The sequence below is a fragment of the Dasypus novemcinctus genome, chromosome 14 (assembly GCF_030445035.2).
Source record: "Dasypus novemcinctus isolate mDasNov1 chromosome 14, mDasNov1.1.hap2, whole genome shotgun sequence".
Taxonomy (NCBI): domain Eukaryota; kingdom Metazoa; phylum Chordata; class Mammalia; order Cingulata; family Dasypodidae; genus Dasypus; species Dasypus novemcinctus.
In genome coordinates this window covers 21,061,122-21,072,017 of record NC_080686.1, presented here as the reverse complement: position 1 = coordinate 21,072,017, position 10,896 = coordinate 21,061,122, and the positions used below count along the sequence as shown (strand labels likewise).

General features: G+C 37.3%; 1 protein-coding gene across 2 annotated transcripts; it reads left to right on the top strand.

The window, feature by feature from the left end:
* Positions 1-861: 861 nt before the first annotated feature.
* On the top strand, positions 862-9,933 carry CYP7A1 (cytochrome P450 family 7 subfamily A member 1). 2 transcript variants are annotated; one of them, XM_004484339.3, is made up of 6 exons: positions 869-994; positions 2,912-3,152; positions 4,242-4,828; positions 6,275-6,405; positions 7,815-7,990; positions 8,522-9,933. In XM_004484339.3, the coding sequence occupies exons 1-6, from the start codon at positions 915-917 to the stop codon at positions 8,819-8,821; spliced, it is 1,515 nt and encodes a 504-aa protein (XP_004484396.1). In that variant the 5' UTR covers positions 869-914; the 3' UTR covers positions 8,822-9,933. The 2 variants fall into 2 exon arrangements, with proteins under 2 accessions (XP_058131536.1, XP_004484396.1); XM_058275553.2 differs by lacking the exon at positions 2,912-3,152 and having other exon boundaries at positions 862-994.
* The last annotated feature ends 963 nt before the right edge of the window (positions 9,934-10,896 follow it).

Here is a 10,896-nt window from a genome sequence, read left to right as displayed (position 1 = left end):
AAATTCCTATGACGAGTTATTGCCATATAATAAGTACTCAATTAATATTTATGTGTGCACAGAAAGAAAGTTTTGCAGGACATACACGAAACAACAGCAGTAGCTACCTCTGAGGGGGGAGCACAGAAGGTAAGTTACGAATTGACTTTCACCTTCTACCAACATATGTTTCAGTTTGTCTTAAACTATTTGTAATAAAATGTATTACTTTAGTAACTAGAAAGAAACAATGTATTTTCAATTACAAAAAATAGTTGATACAAATTTTTAGTGCCTAAAATAAGGACTTGTTATCTGGAAGATATATTTACATGGAATACTTTCTACCTTGAGGGTAAGTACCGTGTAAAATTGCTATGATTTTGTAAAAGCACCGAAATAAGCAGCAGCAGAAGCATTTCACCCAGTTTTCTTTCTTTTGAACTTGACCACCATATCTCTGCTAAATCATTTAAATTGATTTCTTCTTCAAAAGATAACAGAATCAGATCATTAGCTTGATAAAGAATTTGTGCCTATTTTTATTTAGAATTTTATATTTTACACACTTATTATAATTATTCACCCTGAACAGGTTTATTTGTTCTTTTTATAGACACACAAAACTGTTGTCCCCAGGTACTAATGTTAAGTCAACATATGTTTGAGAGACCTTCACTTTATCAAGTATTGCAGGTCTTTGATTGTTTTGGAACCTCTTCTGATACCTGTGGACTTAGTTCAAGGCCAGTTACTACCATTCCCCCCCCCCACCCCCAATAGAAAGAATTAATGGTTAATTGTTTGCTATGGTCACTCAGGTTCAAGTTAATGGACAGGGTTCTGCTGTATATAAAACGTTTCTAACTGGAGCCTCTGTTTAGAAAGGAGTCACCTTTCTAATCACAGATTCTCTTTCTTAGAAGTTTTGCAAAATGATGACAATATCTTTGATCTGGGGGGTTGTTGTAGTAGTATGCTGCTGTTTATGGCTTATTCTTGGAATAAGGAGAAGGTAAGGAACAATTTATCCTTAAATTGCATTTTAGTTCATTCATTTAATGCTCTTTTGCCTTCATTATTATAAAATAAGTTTGCTTTTCTGCACTTAGACACATTAGCATTTTCTTCTTTATATTTTACAAGTGGTATCTTTTTTGTTATTGTGTCTAACAAAATGTGATCACAGTCTTTCTCATGTTAGTACTGACATATACCAGTGGTAATGTATAAATATATAAACTTGTTAAACTTAACTGATAGATTTTTATAAGATCTGTGTGTGTGCTTATATGTGTCTTTAAAGAGGAATCCCACATTACTGAGGATACAAGTGGCCCACGAAAATCTGGCAAGGAAAGGATTTCTTTCTAGAATGTGGATAAAATATATTCCCTAATTACATGTTCTTTTTTCAGCTAGTTCTTGTACTTTGTATAGACTTAGCCTAAGTCTGGATTGTGAGCAAATAGCCTGCATTGATCATTTGATTGCTTCTTTCCCATTAATGTTAATCAACCAGTACAGATAGGAAAACTTTTCTAAGTGTATGAGACATCACTTTAAGTTTTATGTGCCATTTATTTATAATTGGTTCATGAATATAAGAAATACAAACAGAGTCCAAGCCACAGTTTAACTTCTAGTGTTCTCAAAGAGTATTGGGTGTATGTGTGTATCCTGTTATGTCAATATTAAAAAAAAAAGAGGAATTGTACCCAGTTTATCTTCAGTTATGTAGCTTGCTATGTTATGCACTTTTTACAAGCTTTTTTACCCTCTTAGATATTTTAATTCAGGTTTCATAGTTTCTAGTTTTAATTAGACTACTTATCTCCAAGCTAAGAAAGTACAAAGAAATATTTCATGCTGTTTTAATCTATCTCTTGAGAAATAATTTCATATTTTCTAATAAAAGCACCTAAAAAAAGCATGAAACAGTTTTGGATTACAATCAATAAGCCTATCAATATTTATCTTATCCCCATTTGCTTTACAGTAAGCTAATGAGATTTTCCTTTTTTTCAACTAGCATTAGAGAATAGTTGTATCTTTTTTAAAGATTTATTTATTTATTTGTTTTTAAAATTCTCTCCCATTTCCTCCTCCCCCCAAGTTGTCTGCTCTCTGTGTCCATTGGCTGTGGGTTCTTCTTTGTCTGCTTCTATCCTTATCAGCAGCACCGGGAATCTGTGTTTCTTTTTGTTGCGTCATCTTGTTGCGTCAGCTCTCCATGTGTGCGGCACCATTCCTGGGCAGAATGCACTTTCTTTCACGCTGGGTGGATCTCCTTATTGGGCGCACTCCTTGCACGTGGGACTCCCCTAAGCAGAGGACACCCCTGCGTGGCCCAGCACTCCTTGTGCGCATCAGCACTGCGCATGGGTCAGCTCCACACGGGTGGAAGGCAGATGCCCTATCCATTGAGCCAAGTGCGCTTCCCAGTTGTATCTTAAATAATGAAGATTTGCAGATAACAGTTCTGCAATCCTCTCTGTTATTTAGTTCTCCATAAAGAAAACAACCAAATGCATCATTCTGAGATATTTAGGCAAATGATAACTTTGAAAAAATATAGACACTAGAATGTAGTTTCATCTCCACATGGAGAGCAAGAATTTTGTTGATTTTGTTGATCCTTGTATCCCCATCATTGGGAAAGTGACTAGCACATAGTAGGAATTCAGTAAGTGTTTTGCTGAATGCATGCATGGGTGGATTTGACTTAGTAATTATTTTCACCAACGTATCATAGGGCACGTCACTATAATCCAGTATTTTAATAAAAGAGTAGCGCTCTATCAACAAAAGAAGCATCTATAAACCATGGAGTTTTGAAGTTTGAAGTCAATGGTAAAATTTTAAAGTTTGGTGTAAATAAAAAACCCAACGTGTCAATTTTCCATACCTATCATATATTTGTGTCTCACAGGCAGGTGGATGAACCACCTCTGGAAAATGGGTTGATTCCATACCTGGGCTGTGCTCTGCAGTTTGGTGCCAATCCTCTTGAGTTCCTAAGAGCAAAGCAAAGGCAACATGGTCATGTTTTTACCTGCAAACTAATGGGAAACTATGTCCACTTCATCACAAACCCTTTGTCATACCATAAGGTGTTGAGCCACGGAAAATTCTTTGATGGGAAAAAATTTCACTTAAATACTTCTGCAAAGGTAACCAGCTTTGCATTTATACAGTATCCTGGTTGGTTGTTTCCTGCCTGTTTATATGTCAGTCTATTTAGTGATATTGCTATATTTAGATTTTTTTTTGAGATACTGGGATCTGGGATTGAACCAGGGACCTCATCTGCAGGAGGCCAACACTCAACCATGGAGCCACATGGGCTGGGCTCTCCTGAGTTGGCTCCCTGTGTATTTGCTCATTGTTTGCTTGTTGTTTGTTTTCTTTAGGAGGCAGTGGGAACTGAAACTGGGACCTCCCACGTGGGAGGTGGCACTCAGCTGCTTGAATCACAACCTCTCCTGATATATTTAGATTTAAGGATAGAGGTGTTTAACAAAGTTACTCTTATCTGAGGATTTCTAGAAACAGAATAAATCAAATTAGACATAACCTCTTGGTGCTAATTATTTTAAAAGTCAAATACTAGGTATAGACCTGTCATTTCTTAACAAGCTATAGAAGGTGAAATAAAAATGAAATGTCCTACAGAGCAGATGCTATGAGTAAGACAGATACCAATTTACATCAGTGAAGTCTACAAAATGGAGTGGGTGTGTTAGAAACTTCAGCAATTGCTTTGCTACACAATCATTTAATTTTGTGAAAGAATTGACCATATTATTCTGGTATCATTTAGATATAATATAAGAGCCTCTGCGACAGAGAAAACAATCAGTCAATAGTTACTGAGTCTCTGCAAAGAAATACTAGCCATGGTCTCTGACAGTAGCTTAAAGTCTAGTTAAAATGCTTCTACAAAGAATATGAAAGAGAACTAACAACACAAAACATTATCCATTAGTATCAAATTTGTGGGCAAGTAAGTGCAAAGCACAAGAAATAAGAAAGAGATGCCAGGAGGGCTCTCGGGAAGTTTCACTGAAGTGCTGGCATTAAAACTCGGCCTTGAAGGGTGGGGAGGATTTGTAAAGTACTATGAAATTTCCAACGACAAGACCAATTTCCCTTTCTTAACAGTTGGAGAATTCCAAAAGTATCTAATCTGTTTTTCAGCCATTGATTAGCCTTAGGTCAAGTCTGACCTCTTTTTTCACTCGTGTTTTATTTGCTGGCAGGTGTTCGGGCATAGAAGCATCGACCCAAGTGATGGAAACACCACGGAAAACGTAAACCAAACTTTCATCAAAACTCTGCAGGGCGGTGCCTTGGATTCGCTCACAGAAGCCATGATGGAGAACCTGCAGCTTCTCATGAGACCCTCCCCGCGGTCCAAGGCGAAGACGGCCGCCTGGGTGACGGAAGGGATGTACTCCTTCTGCTACCGCGTCATGTTCGAGGCTGGGTATCTAACCCTCTTTGGCAGAGATCTCACAAGGCAAGACGCACAAAGGGCACGCATTCTCAACACCCTTGACAACTTCAAGCAGTTCGACAGGATCTTCCCGGCGCTGGTGGCGGGCCTCCCCATCCACGTGTTCAAGACGGCGCACCACGCGCGCGAGCAGCTGGTGGAGGGCCTGACGCACAGGAAGCTGCGTCAGCGCGCCCGCGTCTCCGAGCTGATCAGCCTGCGCATGCGCCTGAACGACACCGTCTCCACCTTCGACGACACCGAGAAGGCCAAGACGCACCTCGCCGTACTCTGGGCCTCGCAAGCCAACACCATTCCCGCGACTTTCTGGAGCTTGTTTCAAATGATTAGGTAACTCGCAGCGCATGTATTCACTTGTTTACTTGGGTGGCAAGCAGCATCCAGCCCTTTTAACGAAATACATTAATCGATAAATAAAAAGGAAAAAAAAATGGAGGAGGCACTCTGACTCTGAATCCTCACAGCAGAAGCGGGGTGGACTCGGAAACCCATTTGATAGACGCAGACCCGGGGAGGGAAGGCAGGGGCCGGAAGTCACACCGATTGTGCGCGCTGGCGCCGGGGTGAATTCAGCCTGCCTGGCCACACATCCGTGGCTCCTAATCTCACACTGTTCCACATTAATGTTTTTCATAATCCTGTGAAATATAGATACGTATAGGATTACTTAACCGTGAGTCATGTTAAGTGAAGTGTCCATGCCTCATACATTGGCGCATTGGCTGTTGACTTTTTTCCCACGCACTTAGAAATTGTCTTACTCTTTTCTTTCATCAACCAAGATAGATACGAATCAATCACAATCTAATATTACTGATAAGAGATCTAGCTAGATTTTTCCTACTAAAGCTGTATGTAACGTACGTTTTCCATCCTATGCTTTCCATCTAAAGTGTTAAGTCTTTCTGGAAATCAACATTCATATGGTTTATTGAGTAGTTTCGTTTCTATTCCACAGACTTGGGAATGCCAAATTATGGATGGCAGATAATTTTATGTCTTCAGTAGAAAAAAATTCTTTAAAAATGAATTTCAGGTATACAATACTCCTTACTTGTTAGTCTCAAATGTTACATACCTCCCAGAGTTTTTACTTGAGATAGCTCTACCCGGATTAAATTCACATATTTACGGTAATGCTGTACCATCAATTTAATTTCATATATGTAATAGAAGCCATATTTTATGGTCATCTCACAAATACTTCCCCCAGACATTTCTAAGAGTCAATTTACTATAATTTTGTAATATGGATTCCTTACCATGGCACTGATGTTCCTGTAAATTTGAAAGCACTAAAATGAAGTGGGCTTCATTTCACAATTCAAAGTGCTATAATAATACATTATAATATAAATGGAAAAGCTGTTGTACTACCTGAAATCATGGTATCAATTTGAAGAGTAAATTTAATTTGCCCTTTGGAATGTAGCCACATACTTTATAATTGCTATCTTAGATATAGTTTTCCTTCTAAATTACTATGTATTTGTTCAATTTGTCCATTTATCCCTATTAGAATCATTCATCTATAAAAATTTGGAGACAATTTTACTTTTGTTTACCAAGGCTCTTTCAAAGCAAGTGTTCTTGCCAACACCCAAAGACAGGAACACAATTATAGAAGAGAGTCAAAAGGAAAACAGAATGCCTCTTTCCTGCCTTCTCTGGCATTTTGACCACCTAGTTCAAAGAAGGGGGAAAATGCCTATTTGTGAATTTTTTGGTATAGGAAATATTAATTTATTGTACATCTTTTCTCTTAACTTTTAATAGGAGTCCTGAAGCAATGAAAGCAGCTACTGAAGAAGTGAATAAAACATTAAAGAATGCGGATCAAAAAGTCAGCTTTGAAGGCACTCCTCTTTATTTGAGTCAAATGCAACTGAATGATATGCCAGTGCTGGGTGGGTTTGTCTTGTTTAAATTTCAATTACTGTATAGGCTACTAACTCTTAACAGTCAATATGGACTAAGTGCTTACTAAGTTCAAGTATTTCATATGTACCTTCTCATTTAATGCTCGCAACAATCCTATGACCAGGGGATATTATCATTATTTCTATATTACAAGTGAGGAAACTGATACTTAGAGCATAAGTTACTGCCCCAGGTCAAATGGTGAAACCAATTACTGTTTTTAGTTGGGACCCTGGATTCTACACTCTCAACAACTACTTGTACTACCTATGTTTCCATTATCACTCTTCCCTTATCACCTACTTTATGGTTAGCAGTAGTATGTTATTCATACTTGTGAAAAAAGAGGGGAAAATGTGCCATCAAGAAACCAGAATCAACTGCAGTTATCTCTGGTTGATGGGATTAAAGGTTATTTTATTTTTCTTCTTTCTGCTTTTCTCTATTTTGTAAAACACAAAAATTTTGTAATTTTATAGGCAGAAAGAGGTTTCATTTTGTTTTTGTTATTTTTTTTTCCTTAAAGGAAAGAAACCACTATGTATTTTCAGGGGCAGTGGGTCTTGGTGGAACCTTAAGGAGGCAAGCTACGGAGGTTCCATGTTGGGCTCTGCCCCTAACTTGGGAGACTTAGATGGGTCACTTCCCTTTTGGGGACCTTACTTTACTCCTTTGCAAAATTAAGTTGATAACTTTCTGTGGTTTTGTTCACAATCCCGTGATGAGCACCTAAAACTTGAAAGTTAAAAGGATAGAGCTGGAAGGTCAGGCTGGACCTTCTCATTAGGTCAGTATATTTTAGCTATTCACAGAGTGGTTCTTTTTGTCCCTTATGTATTTCCATAGGCAGAGGGGTATTACAGTACAGCCTCAGATGGTGATTGATTAAAGAAACAAAAGTTCTTGTAAACATCCAATGGAGCTGGGTTAAACACCTGAAGAAAGCACTTCTGTATAAAGGTGTTATCAGTATATTTAATCACAAAAATGATAAACTGAGTAATTCACCTAACAAGTGATATACCGATTTTTCCATTTTTATTAGATGTTTAGTATCATGTGGAAATAAGATTACTTTTCCATACAATTATGAAAGTCTAGATCCCATTGATGACCAAGAATGTTATATCTTTATCAAAAGATTATTAACTCAGCTTATGAGATTAAAAAATAATCAGGACACAACTGAATAATTAATTGATAACTTTAGTGTGATAACTGAAAAAAGTTGGGGACATTTTAGTTGGTCCCCTTCTAACAGCCTATTCTTCTTTGTTAGAGGCTGCTAGAAGTATTTCAGACTCTGTATTATGAGGCCTTTAAAGTCTTGATTTGTTCCCTTCCTCCTCTTTCTCTCCCTCCCTCCATTCTTCCCTCCTTTCTTTTGAAATCTTAGACAGTATCATCAAGGAGTCTCTGAGGCTTTCCAGTGCTTCCCTGAACATCCGGACTGTTAAGGAGGATTTCACTTTGTACCTGGAGGATGGTTCCTATAACCTCCGCAAAGATGACTTCATAGCGCTTTATCCCCAGTTAATGCACTTAGATCCGGAAATCTACCCAGATCCTTTGGTAAGTGGCTCACCATCAAAGTTTAATCTCTGTGCAATATCTAATCAAATGCAAATAAAGAGGAAATTTACCACCGTAGGATTGATTTGACCATTATAGCCACCGGGATTGTTCCCTTATGTCAAATATTCATGTACTTTGGAAAATGTGGGGGATAGCCAGCCTGACATTTGTTACCACATGGTTTCCATTAGGTTATATTTGCAATCATAATAGAGCTGCCATCTTTCTTTTACATTAAAAATATCTGCTCCAGATTGAAGACTAATGTACTGACTCTTCTAGTTTCTGATTTGAACCTTTCTTCCTAATTCTGCCTAACCAAGAAAGTAGCTTCCCAGGCAGGACAGGATCATAAAGCTTTCCCATTCTGTCTGTTCTTATTAAGCTCCTGTTCCTTACTATTTCTGATTCAATGTAGGCGATATACAGTTACTAATGGATAGGATTAAGAAAGAAAATTGCTCAAGAAGGAGCTAAATTCCTTTAAAACTAGCTGATGGATTTGTTTTCTTTGTATTTTTACTGCAGACCTTTAAGTATGATCGATACCTTGATGAAAATGGGAAGACAAAGACTGCCTTTTATAGGAATGGATACAAGTTAAAATATTACTACATGCCCTTTGGATCAGGAGCTTCCATATGCCCTGGAAGAATATTTGCTGTCCATGAAATCAAGCAATTTCTGATTCTGATGCTTTCCTATTTTGATCTTCAGCTTGTAGATAATCATGTTAAATGCCCCCCATTGGACCAGTCCCGGGCAGGCTTGGGTGTATTACCACCATCAAATGATATTGCGTTTAAATATAAATTAAAAGATTTGTGATTGTATGTTGGACAAAGAGGACACTAGTTGATGTCCATGACCATAGAACACCACCACTTTGTCCCTTAGGACAAATACACTTAGTGGTAGTGGAACTGTCTCAGCAGATACTATTCTCTTCACTCGTGCTTGCTTGCGTATATTATCATTTTGGTGATAGTCTCCAGATGCGATCTCAAACTGTGCTCTTGAAAAGAATTAGTTTCTACAAGCACAATGATCTGCTCTCATTTGAATAAGTAAATGAATGTTCATATAACCTGGGATTGAACTTCATTATTTTCAGAAGAAAAAAATGTCTTTATTTTTTTTCAGAATGAAGATTTGAAATTGGCAGAATGTTTTTTTTTTTCCTAAGGAAACTTATTTTATAAAAAACCAATCAACAATTGTGAAAAAGGTTCAGATTCACGTTTTAGTGAAACTGTACCATATTTGTGCTATATAATGAGACTACTCAACTGTGAAAGTAATTTAAAATAAAGGATATTTTAAAGGAGTCTTTTAATAAGACATATTTTCCAGATTTCTCTGTGTACAGTGTTCAGGGCTTTAAAAAGGCTGGTCTCCAAATCCTGAAAATATTAAAGACAGTTTTAATCTTTCTATGTTTTAATTTATTGTTGTTGGAAATTATGACAGTCCAACTATTTTATCTAGACTTTGATTTGGTTCCATATTAATGAGAAGATTTGCCCCAAAGATTAGAGAGGCAGTTTTCTGTTATTACTAAATGTGCATCAAAGAAAATAATGTAGCTTTCATGTGATAGATTTTGAGATTATAAACTGGATAAACATGATCTCTTGAAAGCAGTGGTTATGAAACATGCAAAGGGTTCATTAATACAGCTTGCCATTGTATTTTATTTTAAATAGTTTTTATCTTTTAATAACTTGTAGTTGAAGGAAAAATAATTTAAGGCTATATAACTTTACCGTGCAAGAGAACTTCAGTAAAATATTTTAATTGGAGTTATCAACTAGGATATTTTTACTAATATATGCATTTATATGTAAACTATATTTTCCTTTTACAATATTAAAATATTGTAACTTTTGATCTTGTTGAAATGATTTTAACTTTCAAAAATAAAAATATAATTGTAAAAATGTGCATGTTTACAATTTTTAAATATTCAGGATGTTTAAAATACTCACTGATTACAAGTTTGTGCAGGGTTCATCTCTTAGAAAAAGCAAAGTAATCTTTCAATCAAAAATCACAGTACTACAAAAATTCATTTAAAAATTTCAATCTTGCTATTTGATATTATCATGGAATTGACTTTTAAAGTTATTTTCATATGATGAAATTAATCTAATTTAGAGGTGGTTCAAGAATAACAAAATTCTGTTTTATATCAAAATGATATAAACTATATATATATATTTTTTTTATTCCCCTCTCCTCCCCCGGTTGTCTGTTTTCTGTGTCTTTTTGCTGCATCTTGTTTCTTTGTCCGCTTCTGTTGTCAGCGGCACGGGAAGTGTGGGCGGCGCCATTCCTCGGCAGGCTGCTGCCTCCTTCGCGCTGGGCGGCTCTCCTTATGGGTGCACTCCTTGTGCGTGGGGCTCCCCTACGCGGGGGACACCCCTGTGTAGCACGGCACTCCTTGCGCGCATCAGCACTGCGCATGGGCCAGCTCCACACGGGTCAAGGAGGCCTGGGGCTTGAACCACGGACCTCCCATGTGGTAGACGGACGCCCTAACCACTGGGCCAAAGTCCGTTTCCCATATTTTGTAAGTTGCTGAATGCGCCCATACATCTTCCCATATCTTTATTCTTGTTTAGCAGAAATTGGCATATGTTAGCCCATGGGCCAAATCTGGCTTGCCATCTGTTTTTGAACAGCCTAAAAGCTAAGAATTGTTTTTACAGTTATTAACGGTTGAAAAAAATTGGAAGAATAATATTTCATGACATGAAAATTACATGCAATTCAAAATTTCTACATCCATTAAGAAGTTGTATTGAGGCACGGCCATGCCCATTTTTTCACATATTGTCGTGGCTGGTCTTGAGATGTAGTGGCAGATTTGAGTAGCTGCAACAGAGACAATGTGATTCACA

Excerpts from the sequence above, each read along its gene's own strand:
- CYP7A1 (XM_004484339.3), top strand. The coding sequence starts at position 915 with ATGATGACAATATCTTTGATCTGGGGGGTTGTTGTAGTAGTATGCTGC. Across the intron at positions 4,829-6,274 it reads AGCTTGTTTCAAATGATTAG|GAGTCCTGAAGCAATGAAAG; the intron begins GTAACTCGCAGC and ends AACTTTTAATAG. Across the intron at positions 6,406-7,814 it reads GAATGATATGCCAGTGCTGG|ACAGTATCATCAAGGAGTCT; the intron begins GTGGGTTTGTCT and ends TTGAAATCTTAG.